General features: G+C 40.5%; 1 protein-coding gene across 5 annotated transcripts in view; it reads left to right on the plus strand.

Annotated features, from left to right (window-relative positions):
• LOC109628693 (disks large homolog 4) overlaps positions 1 to 19093 on the plus strand; it is a 65859-nt gene that overhangs the window by 33137 nt on the left and 13629 nt on the right. For 3 of the 5 annotated variants that reach the window (XM_020085964.2, XM_020085963.2, XM_020085961.2), the window contains exons 2-6: positions 1729 to 1890; positions 8064 to 8120; positions 16278 to 16331; positions 17069 to 17119; positions 17262 to 17386. In XM_020085964.2, the coding sequence (XP_019941523.1) occupies positions 1729 to 1890; positions 8064 to 8120; positions 16278 to 16331; positions 17069 to 17119; positions 17262 to 17386 (449 nt within the window). Of the gene's footprint in view, positions 1 to 1728; positions 1891 to 8063; positions 8121 to 11828; positions 12498 to 16277; positions 16332 to 17068; positions 17120 to 17261; positions 17387 to 19093 lie in introns of those variants that run through there. The other 2 variants (XM_020085962.2, XM_020085966.2) reach the window with 2 other exon arrangements.

Consider the following 19093-nt stretch of genomic DNA (forward strand, 5'->3'; position numbering starts at 1 on the left):
AATCAGGGAGTGTATGATATCTGAAACACATCGACCAATATTTAACTAGCAGGGAAACTGTTCAGTGCGTCTTCCTCTGCTTCGACTCTCTGTGAGAAACGTCTAAAAAAAGGATTTTACATCACATTGAGAAAATTTTCATCTACTTCATAAATGAATCCACTCAGTCTATTTGAAAATGGAGTTACTTTACACAATTATACAATGTGCCGGTAAGAAGAGACGTACCTAGAGCTCTCTGCAAAAAGGACATGTTGTAACGCACCCTGAGCACCGACTGTCACATCCCCCCACCAGTAGGACAGAAGGCGACATGGCAACATGAACGTTGGTCATGCAGGAGAGGGGGAGGCAGCGAAGAACTCTGCCTACTTTGAGCCGTGATTCATGGTGTTTACTATTCTTTACAAGTTCTAGAATGTGATTGTAATTTAATAAAAGGTTTGCAGATGTAGAAAGGTTTAATTGTAGTAATTATACAGCAGTTGTTCAGATAGGTATTATAGTGTCCACATGTAATTGCTGGTATACAGGTACATAACGTTTAATCATGTTATATTAATGTAGCAGTGCAAAATGAAGAAAAATCTTTGGTTTTCTTCTTATAAACCCGTAATCATGGAACAGTGATAACAACTATTCATTTTCTCTCCACTCCACCCCCATGCTGCTGTTCTCTGCTTCCCTTTTATTGACAGACTCGCTTTTTTTTTTTCATTTTTACCCATCCCCCTCACTTTCTCCTCTATCTTCATCTCTATTTCACTCCTTTTCTTTCTTGCTGTCTCAGTGTAATGTGATCCTGGACTGATGCTGGCAGCCCCGACCATGGCACCGCAATCTCTGCTCCGCTCTGGTTGCTAGGCAGCCCTGTCTGAGACAGGGGGCTCGGTGATGCACCTCCCTTTCCGTCTGCCTCCCAAAAAAAAAAAGAGGGAGGCGAGTGGCGAGGTGGGCCATCAGGCCATCAGCCAAAATTCAGATGATCTTCTCCGAATTTCTCAGTTTTCAGACTGGACCGCTTCACATCTGCAGTGCAGCAGTGCTGTGTGTTGTGAGCCTGGGTGGTGGGGGGCTTTAGGGGGAGTAGGAAAACACAAGCGCTGTCACACAGGACAGTGTGGCAGACCTCCACTGTGATGCTGCCCACCTTCTGATGCGTTTGTGATGGAAAATGCTGCATGCATATTTTGTGACATCACACCTAGCATGTGTGGCGAACACAGTGGGCTGCTGGCAGGCTGCCCAGGTGTGGGATATCGGTAGGGGAGTGAGGTTACGAGGAAGAAGCTGCATGATCTGCTACTGTGGAGCTGCTATGAGTCACAGGCTCTGCTCCATGTGGTTGTGGAGGGCGACCACTTTGCTCAACAGACAATGGCAACACTCTGAGGCTCTGTTTTAAATCATGTCCCCACTTTGCACTTGTAGGCATCACATATGCTATGTGATATAAGATATGCCTATAGATGGCCAGTCTGCAGTCAAGTGAGGAATTGTCTGTGATGGACAGACTGCTCTGTGGGTTCTGTGAATTTGACATTTTGTCATGTGTTTAACAGAGATGAGACATCAATGAGAGGCTGATGGTGGATTCTGTTTGTGATCTAAACATTATCATTGCTTAACATGACGACTAATCTTTGTTTTGAATTACATACACTAACTCCATGCTCCATCCGACCTGTCACTGCTAACAGCCTTGTTTGTATCTGTGTCTGTTTGTAGAAGTACAGGTACCAGGATGAGGAGACGCCCCCCTTGGAGCACAGTCCAGCACATCTGGCTCCAGGGAAAAGTGCCGAGATGCTTCATATGAGCGACAAGAACCTTGCTGCTATGGAGGCCATACATGGCTACACGCCACACACACATATCTCTCCTGTCAAGGTAGGACAGACACAAACACTCAGTGATGTACATTGCTGATCAATAGCTAACACTAATACAGTCAGTCAGCAGAGGAGGGAGTTTTTTTTTTACCTGATTAAGTTGTGACATTGGTCAAGTGACACACTTTAGTTGTGTAGGTAAATATACCGATTTAGGGATCAAGGTGATATCTTAACAAATCCCAGTGAAATAAGACATTTAAATTATAACCCTAATTATGTTAACAAAATAATAAATCAGAATATCTCCAGTTCATGCACCACACAGATTAAGTTTTCTTCATTCAGGGTCATAATATGCTCTAAGCTTGATAAAGTTATTACGTTTGCACTCAAGATGTCTGTTTTGAAATCCTGATCATTTTCAACATAAATACTTTAGTGGGATTATAATATATTTATGAGGTAATCTGGCCCTTGACCTGCTTATTGGGTAACTTGATATTAGAGTTTAACATATAATAACCAATAACTTGGAAATCAAAGTGCAAGTGGAAAGGAGACGTATTGAGGACTAGAGTAATCTGATCACTGGAACCATTAAAAGGATCAGGGCAGTAATCAGTTTATCCTAACTGAATTATAACAACAGTAACGGTTACAATGGACACTGACTGATGAAATACAATTTCTCATGATTACTTGTGTAAAACAAATGTAATGTTAGAAGATCCAAGAGTGGCATAAGTGTAGCTATATGTGGACAATATTGTAGCATTATTGTGTGTGTGTGTGTGTGTGTGTGTGTGTGTGTGTCTAACACAATCCATGTGTGCGTAATCAGATTTGTTAACGTGTTAAAAATCTGTAATTGTGTAATGAGATTTGGAAGTGTATTGAGATTTACACATTTACAAATCTGATTACACAAACATGGATTGAGATAGTGACAAAGCTCTCCACACACAAATAAAATTGATACAATATTGGCGCCATATATAATACAATGATACGTTTATTTCTCTCAGAGTAAAATATATGTTACACTAGTTTCATGGCCACTGTTTTGGACTGTTTTTTATGACAAATAAATAATTCAGGTTATCTCTTTACAATTCTACTACAAGAACTAGAAAATCACATGTAGAGTTGTTCAGCCTTGGTGGAGGAATGCCCTCTATTCAATTCATGTTCTTCTCACCTGAGAAAAATGTCTCACACATGCAAAATGTCTCTTTATGAGACAGAGAGGAGGCCTCGACACAGAGGACACAGGAGCTACTGGTCACACAGTCAAAAGATACAGCTGACATCAGTCAGAACATGAGCGCAGTCACAGCCATCAGTGCAATAACGATTACACAATGTAGTTATGGTAGCTACAAGTGCGAGCAGGTGTCAGCTCTAATGCTCACTTAATAACGATCCGTCTCATATGCCCACATGTTATTCAACAGCCTCACCGGATATTAAGACTTTAGAGCTCCTGTATGTATTTGCTTTGCGGGGTAAGCGTTTCTCGATTCCCCACAGGGCAGCACAGTGAAGTCGCTGGGGAGCAGATATGTCCATTAAAATTTTCTCTGTTAATGAGCGGAGAGGATGAGTTATTGTGCATCACAGCCTCTATTTAAATCGTACAGAGCTTGTTCAGCATGAGCGATGGTGGACATGGAGACTTCTCCTTGCTGGGGCTGAGAGAAACTGAACAGTTGAGTGGTGGCATTGAAAAGTCTGTTTAGGGCATCATACGGGACACTACTGTGCAGGCACTGCCTCCAAGTTTCATGAAAAGCACAAAATGGCGGCACCCGTATCCATTATATTTTAGTACAACAGAAGGAAGAGGAGGCATCTTCCATCTTTATGAACAGTCTATGGTTACACTGATCGCCAGTATCTAAAATCAATCACTGAAATCAGGTAAGAGGAAAAGTTCAATCTACAATAAGCAAAACAGAGAGAAACAAGCCCAGTCCATAATTTATTCATGGTTGTTTAGTCTAACAGTGTCCATACGTCTCTGATTGACTGTTAGCTGCTCTGTCAGGTGTCAGTCCAGCAGCTGCTGCAGCCAACAGTGTGTGACAGCAGAGTTTGCATGTGTCAGTCTTGTGCAGCCTGATATAATGTACGATGCTGTTGGACCAGTTTTCAGGGATATTTTAGGCAGGATGTGCTGTAGCAATCAGGGAGATCCACAAAAGACATATCGTGTATTATATGGTTTGTGACACAAGCACAATGAAATCACCTCAACAAAGATATGTCCCCTTCTGAACTTTCTTGCTGGTTTGATTAACTCCCTTTGTCCCAGTAGAGTTTGTCCTTTAAATGGTGCTCAGTAAGCACCATTTATCCAGTTGACGGGGAGAGAGACTATCTCCTTTCTCTGAAATACACCATTACAATGTAATTCAAGTCTGTTTAAGAGAAAAATTTAAATGTGATGTTTGACCTCCAGTGTTTCACATCCATTATGTGACCGATTCAGTTATTTCCCAGAAGCCTTGTGCCTTTACAGTTGATTACTATGCGGGTAGATCTGTGAGTTCACACACATGAAATATCACATTATGCCAAATAATAATTACAGACTAAAAGCAAGAAGGTTAGTATCTGTAACAAGTCTCTAAACGAATGTCATTAAAAGATTAGGTGTGTGATATATTTTAGATTTTTCTTCCAGAAAAAAGGAATTAAGAGACCACAAACAAACAGAGGATAATATCCCACTGACTGTAAGTATTGATCATGCAGCCAAAGTCTCCCTTGTGCAGAAACGGTTAAAATCACATGAATAAGCTACACCATTACAAAGTTGACATGCCCCTTACTTTAAATAAACATGAGGGCATTGCAGTTTATTTTGAATCACTCTCAGTCCCACATGAGCTTTCCAGCTTCCATAAATATTCACTAGCGCAATAATAAGTGTTAATCCACCTCTAAAAATAGTCCCTAACAAATGTTCTATTAAGTCCTGTTTGAGGAACCTTTGCTTAAAGCTACAGTAGCTGGCTGTTTAATTAAAGTACATTGAAATAGCAACACAATTGCTAAATGTATATTCCAAAATACTTTATTTTATTTTATGTGTGTTACCATTTCTTTTCATTTTTTCAGTGTATTGAGTTTTTTTCAAGGACACGTAATATTTGTTACTTGGTTTAAAAGATTTAAAAAGAGAGGATTGTGACTGGGAGGCACAAACATGATAGGGAAAGTGGAAAGTGGAAAATGGAGAGACAGATAAAAAAATGTTGTTTTAGTCTTTTCATGAGATTCGTTGACAATGATAAAAAATATAATTGAATGTATAATCGCCATCAATGTATACAGTCATATGCTATAGATGAGTAATAATAATGTCTATTGTTTGGGCTTAGTGGGTGAGATCTTTAATTGTTGTTTTTATGAATTCAAGGCAGTGTTAAAAGTGTAGGCAGTCAGCCCCTAAGAGGTAAACACTTGAATCAAGGACCTTCATTAGGCGTCATAAGAAGATATTTGAATATGCACAAGATTCCTGTTCCTTTGTGTCATGTTTTTGCACTTCACTGTGGCTGCACTGCACGTCCATGTCCTTATTCTGAATTCCAGTGTGTTTCATTGAAATCAGTGAATAAAGTGCATTTTTGCCTGATAGCTTAAGTGATCAGTGATAATGGAAGGAGCTCAAACAAGTTACAGAGTGAATTTGTTGACTACCCATCCTCTGTCACAGGAGTTTACATAACAGGATTTTCTCCTTAATTAGCAAGGTATGATTCATGTATTTTTCTTATCACACTTTTCTAAGGCCAAGGAGCTTTCTTGAGTCTTTATGCTGTTTCAACCAAGCAAATGAAGAGTGTTTTGTGCATCATGTTATGTGCACTGTCCTGTAATTAACGGAGGTTTCCTAACTTCATGTTTCTGAAAATGATAGAGTCCAAAATAAGCCAGAGCACTACAACTTTATATTAAAAAAAGTGTGTCCCATCCATTCTAAAGTCTCCAAACAGAAACACTGGATATTTCCACCATCTGCTGCACACCGAATCAAAACTCAAAATATAAAAGTGGAGAGAAAAGCAATAATAACATTGTTATTAAAAATGTACCATGCAGCAAAATTCCATCTTGAGGATATTTTCTCCTATCACATAAGAGGGAGCATGTTGATGTTGTTCACAATGTTTTGGGAACCAGGATTGGCCCTATTTCTATTTCTGGACTGCTGCCATTATTTATGAAGTCTTGTGTTTCTCTTCTGGGAGAGCAGAATGCACTATGAAGTTTAAAGGTCCGGAGTAAACACACTTAGTTCAAAGTGAATTGTTTGCATAAATAACAATATGTAAAAAAATAAAAAAGAACATGTAAAAATATACATAAATAAAGGTAACTCAGTCCAAAGCTTGGATGACTGTGGACAAAGACTGTGAGGAGCCATTTTGTTTTTTACCCACTCATGTGTGTGATCATCATGAACATGGTGTACTCTGCTGTATTCTCATATGTAATACAAGACGTGCGGGTATTAACATTTTATGCTTGATTGCAGTGAGTGTAGTAAATGAATAAGCCTGGGGATATGGATGATGAACAATATGAGGATTATGTTTTTGCTCTTTGTGATTGATGAAGTTTTGATAAAGAGTCGTTGACAATGATGATAGTGACGAAGAGAGGAAGGCTGATGATGATGATTATAACACTAGGGACTTTGGGGGCCACATCATTCCAATCTTCAAACAATTTTTTGTTATCTAAATTGTCAACAAGGTTCCCCACCACCATCCCAAACACATCACACACTCATATTTATACGTTGTACTCTCCAACCAAACCTACACAATTATTAAACTTCTGAAAGCTTGGGCCTTGTTATGGGGCTCCTGACCATGGTGTCAGTAAAGTCTCTTGTACATGGCTAATCATAGAATCTAAGGTCCTCTCACTAATCCCCCCCCCACCGGTTACATGATTGTCTCTTCTTTATTTTACCTATTCCCTTCATTTTACACAGTCCCACCTCTCCCTGCTTGATGTCTGAACCTTTCAATGCTCCGCTGAGGGTTAATGGAGTTGGCTTGTAAGCACCATTATGCCTGTTTGAACCTCCTCACTAGTAAAGTCTGAGTAGGGGTGGATGCACCATTGAGCAATGCACAGATGTCTCCAGAGGAACTATACATAAAAGGCTATGTCTGTAAAGGAAAGCGAGGTGCACAGATACAATCTGTAAATATCAGGATCAGCAGGAACCCAACTTCTGGGTAGTCCCGCGCAAGATCAGCAACTACATCTGTCCCAACATTCACACTTGAATAATAATACACTTTATACTGTAATATAAAACTTTTCTAGTGGAAGGGAAAGCATCTCCTGACATGTGAAGTGCTCATACTGCTTCTATTTTGTAGAATTCATTGTTTCAGCTTTACTGTGCAGAACTCTATTCTCATTAAACAGACAAAAAGATCACACTGTTCTTTACTGCTTATTCTGTAAACTGTTTTTCATTATTCCATAAACTATCGATGAGGAGTGAGGGAAAATGCTATCAAAAATATGCACAATGTGTATTTTGTGTTGTATTATTGATATTATTTCTCAATTTGTGTTTTACTTTGTAGCAGATTAATGAATACAGGCAAGTGACAGAGACATATAACCCTGGTTCGGCCAGGGGTCTTTCTTTGTGGAGTTTGCATGTTCTCCCTGTGTCTGTGTGGGTTTCCTCCAGATACTCCACAGTCCAAAGACATGCAGATGGGGGTTAGGTTAAGTGGACACTCTAAATTGACCGAATGTGAGCGTGAATGGTTGTTTCTGTATATCCGCCCTGTGATACGCTGGCGACCTATCCATGTCTCATCCACTGTCGCCTGGGATTTGCTCCCCCCTCTGTAATAGATCAATGGATATATAAGATTTATAGACAGACAGGTCATTAAAACACCCTCCTTTTTCTAGATTGTATTAAAATTCCAGGGAATAACCTTGAATAAGTGAAGTATCAATATTCACATTAATCAGTCACAGTCCTTGTATGAACTCTGATAACATGATGGAACTATATCCTGAACCCAGATGTAAATGTGTGTCATAGATGAACATGCCAGTATTTCCTCTCTTTATTGAAGGAAGGAAAAAGAAAAAGAAAAACGACACCCGTTGTTCTTCCCCTCTGCCCGTCCGCATACCCTGCAAAATCACCCTCTCCCTTCTGTTGTTTTGCAGCCTGTGTTGATGTCTACCGGACACACTCCAATGTACACCTCAGCTGTTTCCACACTGGTAAGAGCACAGCGATCCGTGCCGCTCCGTCACCCCGAAAGTTAACAGTATCATCATCAGTCATCGACATCAGTGTGATTTTATAATCCTCATCCTCTGTGTCACTCAGCGTTCTGCCTGAGAGACGGCTGGCCGCCATTTTATCTGTCTCCCGATGATATCAGTGTGCTCATAATCATTGTCATTCAAATCTCCTTTGTCTGACAGATTTGTTCCACTTGCACTCAATAACTATTTTAGGGTGGGAAATCTCATGAACGCAAGTGAAAAGTTTTTAAATGTTGGGTTTCGTTACACTATGACATTCCTCTTATATTCATATTTCTGCTGTCACGCTTTAAAGGAAAAAAAGATGCTATCACATTTCTGCAGCAAAGATACTATGCAGGGATGAAAATGCATTGCATTGTGGATTCTATTTCAACGTGCAAGTGGCTTTACAGTTCCTCAGGGCAAAATTTTGCACACACAAACACTTATCCTGAAATATGTAAATCAGTGGAGCAGTAGCCATGACGCTATGAGAAATGAGTAGAAATTAGATGAGTTCTAATTTGCATCACTGTTTGAATGTTGCCATGATAGCATGAGGGTTTGTTAGACAGGTAGATGTAATCTTGTTGCAGGACAGGCTGAAACCTGTAGGGGTCAGTGTTAGACTGTGCAGTGACTTTCATAACCTTGAAAAGATGGCTGCGGTGCTTCCCCAATAAACCATTTTTACGATCCGACAGTTTGTATAAGCCTTATGTGCCATGAATCCTGAGCATGATTGTGTCTATCTCGCAAGACAAAAGACGAGGGCAGAGGAAATCACACGTAAGCACAAAGCATACAATATAAAATAATGTGTAAAACACGGAAAATCTGAAAACAGAAGCAGGTTTCAAGTGAACTTTGTGGTTTTATAAAGGGACACACAGGATCATTAGAAGGATTAAACTATTAAATCTGTCTTTCACTCTCTGTTGAACAAGTTGTTACGCTTGTGACTACACATCATTTTATTGACTTTGTACTCCCGCCCTGACCTTGAACACCCCCCCGTCTAATAGTGCCTGCTTCTAATTAAACTGTTCAACAATCTGACATCTGTACCCTTCAGTATAAAGTCATCAGTCAGAAAAATGTCTTCATATACATTCCTTCACATATGCATGCATTCAATTTTCCACGCCGGTTCAGTATGTATGCCTCCAGGATGCAACCCATCTGTGTGTGGATGTCTGTGCAGCCGCCGTAGGTGTGGTTGTCTTTGATGTGTAGGTGGTGTCGTCACACTGTCTCTTTATAGCGTTAATGGCGTGGGCTTTGCCAGTTCCACTCCAGGCCTCATTGATTTATGGGTAGGATTGTCTCTGGAAGCACTGCAACGGTTTGGCAAAGTAAGAGGAGGTCTTTGGGTTATGTACATGATTTAGCAAAGAGGTGCTTTAACTTCAAATGACATATAGTTTGGTTTTTTTAAACTTAGGGCGTAATGTAATTAGAAATGACTTTTTTCACACTGTGCAGAACTTCTGATATTGATCTGTTCTCACGTTAATGAATCTTCCTTTGAGTCTTCGCTGCCATGTCCTCCTCTTATTATGTGGCTACATAAATTATCGTGACATCGTGTGCTGTGATCAGACTCAAAGTTGTTCCGTCTGACGGCAAACACAAAGTTTTATTCAATATTTTATATATCAGATTTTAAGAGGCAAACTTCATCATTTGATCTTTTACAGAAAGTGAAAGTGTTGTTTCAAACCCTAAGGATTCATGATAGACGGTCTGGTCTTCAACCGGACCTCTAAATTACGCTTTTAGCAAAGCGCTATGTTTGCATGCAGGCTTGTAAAGGGGTTTCTCACCCTGGTGTCGTTGCAGTCTCCTACATCATATTATTTCAGGGGGTCCTCACAATAATTATCAACTGTTCTTGGGGGCTTTGCATATCCTGTTGCAATGTCCCTGCATGTTTCAAACTACTATTTAAAGTTACATGTGACATCTGTTTATATCTTTTTGTATTCATATTTTATCTGTTTATTTATGTTCATATTTGTTTGTGTGAATGCACCAACAAGTTTGCCACTTGATCTCATTGCACTCTTAGCAATGATAATAAATGAAGGAAATCGAATTCTGAAAGGTTTCGCCCTACAGCAAATCCAATATGCATGTTTTTATTGTCTAATCCGGATGCTTACTTTGTTTCAAATATAGACATAAATGAAGGCATCATCACCTGAGAAAAACTGTTATCCCATCCCGTCTTTTTTTCCCTTTCAAAACAGTGTAACCTTGTTGGTTAATGATTCAACGTTCAATGTTGTCTTGATTTTCCCACTTGGGGTAAAATTGACTGATTGTTTATACACACGACAGCATCGACTGTGACAACAACACACTAAAACGTGGAGCTAGTAAAGGGAATGGAAGTTCATGTCACTTCACTCACTGCCTTTTTTTAACAATACATACAGTAGGCTACATTTATCTTGGCAGATCCAAGTTCTTAGGCTCATAATATTACACAACATTGTCATTTAACCTTCACCCGACGAGCTGCGAGTGAGAAGCAGCAGGCACAAAGTGCTGACAAAAGACCCCCCCACCACCACCACCGCTCCCAGTGTGTGTTACACTCTCTTCAAATGAGAAACAATGCATCCCACCGTCTGTCCTCTCTCACCACAGACACATTAGACATAATATGTTGTGCAAAAACTCTCTTCAGACAAAAACGTTAACCACTCCTCCAAGAGGTGTATGACACTTTGCATTTTAATGTATGGATTCAATTAATGTTTCCAGTTTTCCCAAGAGCTCTCCATCATACCCTCCCTTCTCTTGCCTGAGCCATATCTGGTTTCTATCTTCATTTTCTCCGTCCTCCTTAGTTTTCTTTAATAAATGTTTAAATATGTCCCTGCAGCTTTGGTGTAATTACTGTGCAGCAGCAGCAGCCCAGGTCCTTCGGGAGGGAGAGAGGGGAAGCGAGACAGAGAGAGAAAAAAAGAAATGCACTCTGAAAGAGAAGGAGAGAGCTGTTCGTGTTGAATGGGGAGGAGTAAGACAGATAGAGGGGGCCTTGCAATTGGAAGGCTGAGAAAACTAGATGGGTAGATGGAGGGATTTTATTTAACAAAATGAGAACGTCAGCTGACAGCTTGTCCTTCAGCGTGTCCTTAGGTAAGTCTATAAAATGTGCACGCCTTTGTGTATTTGTGTGCATATGCAGTGTATGCTTCACACCTGACAATCAATCTGTCTTTCAGAAAGTGAGAGATTGAGCGGGAAGAATAACTGTGGGTTTAAACGTGAATTCTTCTCCATTTCCTGTAAGCAGCTCTAAAAAATTGAGAACAGGAAAAATATCAGATGTCAAGCTTTATTTTTTTCAAAATCTCTGCCACTACCATTTTGAAGTTTCACTACAGAATTGGGGCTCACAGGCCCACAGTCCCCTCCATAAGTGAGAGGAATCGGGCCAGTCTGTGCCGTTTGTCCTTCTATGTCCAGCCAAAGTATTATACCTCCCCCTCTCACATCACCAGCGTCGACATTATGCAGAGAGACAGCTAAGTAATTGCCATCAAACTTTCCTGCTCGCTCCCCATTCCCTCAGCAGCGGGGATGGGAGGGGTACGGTACAGTAGCAGCAGCAAATATGAACTGCATTCTCACTGAGCACAGACCAGGAGCAGGGGAGGCACCGACATCGCAGTCCACTGCCACAGACGACGAAGAATGGATCTGTTTGTTAAGGCCCTTTCTTTTTTTTTAAATTCTGGATGGGGGATTTCTGAAGATAGGACAACTGCTTCTCATATGACGAGCTGTATTGATGATGATTCATTTTTAAAATGCGAGCCTCGGTTTGGCTGAGGATATTGGGCTTCCTCAGAAGTCTCCAGCACCTGCTAACCAAGAGAATGGTGCTAATTGGGCTGTGCGATTCTTAAAATTAAACAAAGGTGTTTCCTGTATCTAAAGCATGTGATTTTTGATATTATGCTTTATTCATATTGAGTTGAAAGCAAAACTCAAATGAGACATGTTAAGTTAGAATAGCTATATAGCTATTTGGCAATCTGGATGATTTGTAGTCTCTGACCAACTGTTATGGCAGGGTCTAGACCTAATGTTTCTCTTTGCAATAATGCTTCTGTGGTATTTCTAAAAGAAGAAACTTGGAAGAGCTCACTTTAACACGCTCAGTATGTAATTTTGGAGGCGAGCAGCATTTGCTCCCCTGTCATCCACAACAACAATTTCAGTCTTGGCAACTGAAGCAGAATGTTCATGTCCGTGTGGTACGCCAAAAAGATGGGCAGCCGCTTCCTCAACAATGTGCGGAAAGCCAAAAGGCATCGACACCATAAGATGGTAGGCATTTTTTAAACATGTTAACTCTTATTTTTAATCATTGTACTTCAATATATTTGAGAATTTTTTCACGAATATGATATTGTGCTTTGTGGCTCAAAAGAGGTGCAGTTCGATTATTAGCACCACCAAGATGGCCATGTTTTCATCTGCATTTGTTTGTTTGTTAGTTCGCAGGATTAAAACCACTTGTGGAGGGGTGGCATCACCCATGAGGAACTTTTCATTCAGATCCAGATCAGTGGGCAGGTCCAGGAATTTTTTAACTTTCTTTAAGACAGAGATGCGTTTTCTGTTGACTTCTCAGTCATGGATCTTAGGGAACTGATACTGTGTCTGCAAATAAAAGATCTAGTGAATTTAAATGTGATTTATTAAGGTGAGTTGATGGAGGTAGTTTTTGATTGTGTTATGTTGTGGTACCAAAGGGTGGACACAGGGTTTGTCTTCTACCAGCACAGATACAAAGCACAGGTCAAGGCTGTGTTTACAGCCCACGATAGATATTTTAATCATGGTGTAACACAAGAAACCAAATGTGGTCATATTAATCAAATCCTGCTCGGGCTGTGTGTGTGGGTTGGGAGGAGTGAGATGAAGATATGTTCTGCTGCTCTGATGATGCGAAGGTGCTGCTTTGATACTTCATTTGATATTCAAACAAACGTGGAGATGTATGAGCTAACTAACTCCACCAACACACCCCTACAACACACAAGCACTTATAGACACATGCAAGCACCTTTTCCTGCACTCCACACATACCAGGGGTTGACCAGGAAGCCAGTAGATGAGCAATATGCATGATGTTACATCTAAATTAACCACTGTCGCATCCTGCACTGAAACCAACGAACTAAAACAGAGGTTGTAAAAATCAGCAGCCATTCAACAAGCCTCACTAAAACCACAGCTATTACAAAACTCTTCACAGAACATCTTAGAAGTCTTGTCTTCATATCCCTGCACAGCTCTAAGGTAAAGGTCAGTGTGGAGTAGGTAATGCATGCCAACTTAATGTTACTGTCAGTTTAGTTTGTTTCAGATTGACATTGCGTATTTAAATTAGAGGTCACTATCTTGTTAATTGAGCGGATGGCTTTTACCTGTTGGAGGCTGTTGCAAGGTGTGCTGCACATGCAGCATTAAAGCCTCTAATGCAACCTATGATATGTGTCGACTCGTCGTCCTCTCTAGTGACCTTGCAAGTATTCTTTGCACACTTTATCTCAACTTGAGACAGTGCATGGCATTTTAAATATTCTTAGGCTTAACTAAGCAGCTGACTGTCATTACTATTGGCAGGATTTCACCTCCTTTGACTAAAAATATCCATCAGCCTGAAGGCAACGAGTGGTGCGGGTCTGACAGGACGTGCATGTTTGCAGGTGCACATGCGCAGAGCAGCAGCTAGATTGATGAGATAGTTTGAGTGTCTTGTGAGTCACATTGCAGGAGGTAGTGGGTACTGTACTGTGTGTATCTACAGCCTGAATATAGCCTGCAGCTTGAGGTTTCCACTGCTAAATTGCCTGTACTTACTCTATTTATTCAATTCTTAAGGGAGAAAAGAAATCGATTCAAACCCATAGCTTCATACTTTTGGTGCTGTGTTATGCTTCAGTGCATGCTTGAATATTTATGGAATTATTACATCACAGCTTCGCACAAAACTCTGGGACAATTTATTCAGACAAATCTAAATAAATGTGTTTCATTTGTTGCTGAATATGCTTTTTCTGACTGTTGTGTATGAACTCATCAAGGCACAGGTCCGGGTGCAGAGGGGTGATGGTGCTGCCTGTAGAGACATGGCAGAGGACAGGGTGGCTGAATAGGTAGTGCTAAAATATAGGTGGGCGAGAGCAGCCCAACACTGTAAATCCTAACAACCCTGATGTCGAAAGACTTGACAGAGCAGAGAGAACGAGAGAGGGCTCTGTCTAAATCCCTCCAGGGGAAACTGCCTGCACTAGACTTGAATTTCTGCTGGCTATACTCATTATTTTCTGTCTCCAGATAAGGATGAATTTGACGTAATGTTCAGCAGCACGGCCCGTTGGACACAGCTACACGGTGAAGCTCTGCACAGGCAACTCTTACAATCGACAGTGTTGGGTTAACGCAGAGTTGGCTGGCATTTTGTGCAGGGCTGGGGGGGGGGGTATGTCTTTTCTACCTTTCTGTATATTTATGACCATTTCTCTTCATAATGGAAGGTATGATTAGTATAATTCAACAATGAGTAGGTTATAGTTGTATGGGCTATATTATACTGAGAGGGTTTATATTATTTAGAAATGTATACTCTCCATTTACATTCATGAGGTGAATATTAAAAACATCAGAATATAATGCAGCCCAGTACAACTCCATCAATAACATGGCCTAGATGCTAAATATAAGGGAATAAACAGCTATAGGTCAAACATAAAAAAGAGCATTACAGGCCTCATAAAAGTAGAGTTTATGGAGCAGAAGCATTGGGTTGCTTTAGTTTGTACAGTTTGGAAACTGAGTGTTAAGAGCCCAGTTCTGTTTGCAGAGAAAATACAAATCATTTTAATAATCTGTGTAAGAACAGAGAGCATTTCTCGAATTCAGGTTTCGGCTTTATACAAAGAGAATGCACTGAGTGACAAAATTAACCTTTAATTTCATCACAAAAAAATTGCTGGGTAAGAGGGAGAAGTGTGTATTTGTGTGTGTCGGACTGGGAGCGTAGTCATTTGTGTATGTCGGACTGGGAGCGTTGTCGTTTGCGTGCGTTGGACTCAGAGCTGTCAGGTGTGTGAAGGTCAGCAGGCTGGTTTTCTGCTGCCGTTTGCAGTTCTATAAGCACTTGAGAAGCACAGGGTCTTTCCCATGCTAATCAGCATGGTGCCGAAGAATGACGAGTAACATAATAGATGTAGACACTTGGAAAGAGAGTCAGAATGTGTTTTTTAAAGTGCTGCGCATAATTTACATCTTCCACCATCAGATACTCTCAGGATGGGACTAAATCCTGTAAAGAAGCAAGAAAAAAGTTAGGATTAAGAAGCGAGGAATAAGACGTGTGTCACACCTCAGAGAAACTCAACAGACAGGTGCTGTAAACCTAAACCGCATCAGTGCCAAAAATCCTGTCCTTTCATTGACTTGCTGTCGTTTCTGTTCTTTTCCTTAATCACTTTGTTCCTGATGAATAACTTGCTGAAATGTTGACACTGGCCTTACACTTTGTGCAAACGGTAATGGACGTAATGTGGTTCTGGACAAAAGTTTGACAGGCACAACTCAGGCTATGTGCACACTGAGGATAATGGGACTAACTGTGCTGTCGGTCACTGCCTCTACGTTTCCTCGTCATCCTCGGGAGTGTGCTGGGAGATCGCCACCATGTGCCTTCAGTACATGAATCACCGCTTCAGAAGAACTGGTGGGCAGGAGGTTGATGCCTATGTCCACACTAATCACAAGATGGCCATTTATCATCTGTAAAACAAGTCATATTATCATCCGAGCGATAGCTGAGGCAAATCTGACACCAGGAATAAGAGGGCCGTCCGCGGGTAGATGATAAAAAAACATTCCTGAGACCATGCACTCCATCCTTTAGCAGAGTGACAACAACAGCAGAGTGAGAATAGTGTTATCACAGCTGAGAGCTAAAATGGCCATCAGTCTTGGCTGTGATTGTAGGTTTCAGGGATATACTGAGAGCTCATCCAGGAGCTGCGTCATCTCTGAGTCGCTGCCATCATTTCTTAATAATGTTTCCTCTCTCTGTGTCTCCAGGGAAATACTCCTCCAGTGGTGGTGAACACCGACACGCTCGATGGTTCCCCATATGTAAGGATTATGTTTAATCTCCCTTTTATTGTATTAGCATGTTAGGTTCAACCACATAACTCCCTTAACGGCCTTCATATTCACTCTGTATTATCAGTAGTTCCATTACATTCCCAACATCCAGGTAGGTTTGCCACTCATTGTTTTAACCTGAATGATAGCTAAATTATTTGTATTTTTGATTAAAATAAAGTTTCTCTGTTACACATTTGTCAGAACGGAGCTATCACTTCACTTGATCCTTTAATTAAGCCGTTTCTAAAATGAAAGCACATATTAACGTGAATAGTGAGGGATTAGAGACCGAGGCGTCTCAGAGAAAAGCCTGCAATCGCATGCAGGCCAGTATTTCTGCGCCACTACAGCACTAGGAAAAGTTGTTTTCTAGGTCAGACACCAAAACAGCGAAGTCTGAAGTTGTTTGAATTCACTCTTCCTCTGGGACGGGGGGTAAAGCTGAGTTGTCCAGCCACAAGCGAATTAGGCAGAGAACAGCGCTGCCATTATCAACCAGGTACCACACATACAAGAGGAGCGAAACGATTTTGGAGCAAACTTAGTGGACAGTCTGGTGGAGGGAAGCAAAATAACTGACTTCAGGATTTAGACTATTATTGTAGTGTATACTTCAACAACTTGTAAACAATAGTTCAATAAGAAAATTATTGTACTTCAAATTTGAATGTCCTCTACTTTCTTCTACTTCTACACTATTAACTAACATTTGTTTCCGACAGGTGAATGGGACAGAAGGGGAAATCGAGTATGAGGAGATCACACTGGAGAGAGTGAGTTGGAGAAAATAAATATTTTAGACATATTTACAGTGAATGTAACAGATCTAATTATACAGTACAGGATCACTCATGTCAAATGTCCCTGATGTGATGAATAAACATCACGTTTGTCCATGTGGTTTTGCTACTGCAGGGTAACTCAGGCCTGGGCTTCAGCATTGCAGGGGGAACAGACAACCCTCATGTGGGCGACGACCCCAGCATCTTCATCACCAAAATCATACCCGGAGGAGCGGCGGCTCAGGATGGACGGCTGAGGTAAAAACCATATGTACTGTGTAACAGGAAGCACCAACCAGTCTGAACATTTGCATTATGTTCCCAGGTCCCTGATATATGAAATCTAGGTGTAAAAAGCCCATGGGGCGTCCATGCACAAGCAAATTGGGTTTCATATGAGTAAAATGCTGCTCATGGCCTCATGCTCTAAACCATTTCTCTTCACCTTCTTTCACAATGTATTGTCAATGAACAGATAACCTGTCACTTTTCTACCAAACGCACTTAGAGAAAGAAACAGCCTCAGTAGAACGTCCCTTCTTCGTGTCCTAAATATTCTGTCTGTCACACTCAACACCCAAATTATATCAAAGGACCTGGTTGATTCAAAATCTCCAACCAAAATATAATCTTCTATTGATTTGTGTCCATCTACTCAAAATGACTATGAAAGTGTGAAAACAGTGTTCTGACCATAAATGTAACAGATTGCATATTTTCCAGGATCCTGTTATGAGAATATGAAATGTGCAACAATGTCACATTTGTTTTCCCATGAGGCTGCAGTTTAGAGTTGGCCTTGCTGAATGAAAACAGTATAGAGCCCGACCGACTGACTGGGCTCAGCCACCAATACGAGCCTTTCACAGACAAATCAGCCGTTTATGTTTGACTATATGCGCAAATATGAATACTTTTATTTTACAAAATGAACAATGCTGAAATGAGGTGCATTTATATTGACATTTATAATATATATACACATATGTATAAAATCTATACATAGTAAATAAAGTATATGGTTAAACATTCAAATATCAATTACATATAATGGCATCTAAGGCCAATACATCAGATCTCCCTTTTCACAGTATCAGTACCACCCCCCCAAAGATCCATATCAGTCAGGCTCTAAGAAAGACTTCATTTTATGAGTCATTTTCCCAATTACACTGCCATAAGCAAGTACATATGGGCATCCTCCTCCTCTTTACAGTTGACCTATAAATGTCCATCTGGATTGGCGTGAGAGTTTAAAGAGCGCCTGGAGAAAACCCTTATAATTGACTGAATGTAGATTTTTATTTTCTTGACCATGACTGTCTGAAATATCTTGAAACTACCATGAACGTCATGTTGCATTTTCCATAAAGGTAATTCTTTCACTTTGAAATCAGAACAAAGAACCCTGAGATGTTTGAGAGAGCAGTGCTGAACATTTTATACTGCATGTACATTAATTGTTCTTTATACCTTGATAAAGTTATAGTTTTGTCACTATAAAATCTTGGATGAAGATGTCAGCAGTCATTTCTTTTGGAGCCTTCCTCAGTGATCTCAGTGGTTAAACCTCAAGAATCATTTCAGCCTTACAAAATGCTACACTCTATGATGTTCAGGGCTGTGAAATCGATTTTAAACACATGAATGGAATTGTGATAAGTGGAGTTTTCAGGCCCTTGGAGGAAGAATGTGTGATACTGAAAATAGCCATTTCATCAGAATCTTGCTGGAAAATCAGCTGTCACTTAAACTTCAACTCCTCACTGTAATTTTCAAGAACAGTTAACCCAAAGAGAGCTATATACTGCAGCTAACCTTTCAGCTGGATTAACAGTGCAAGGGTCTATACCCTCTTATAATAGTATGTTGAGAGCTGGGGAAAGGCGAGACATCTGTGGTGAAACTGGATCCCCAACAAAGTGATAAGTGAAGATTGACTCGTCTGGTGCAGGATTACACCTG

Source organism: Paralichthys olivaceus, chromosome 15 (genome assembly GCF_024713975.1).
Source record: "Paralichthys olivaceus isolate ysfri-2021 chromosome 15, ASM2471397v2, whole genome shotgun sequence".
NCBI classification, from domain to species: Eukaryota; Metazoa; Chordata; class Actinopteri; order Pleuronectiformes; family Paralichthyidae; genus Paralichthys; species Paralichthys olivaceus.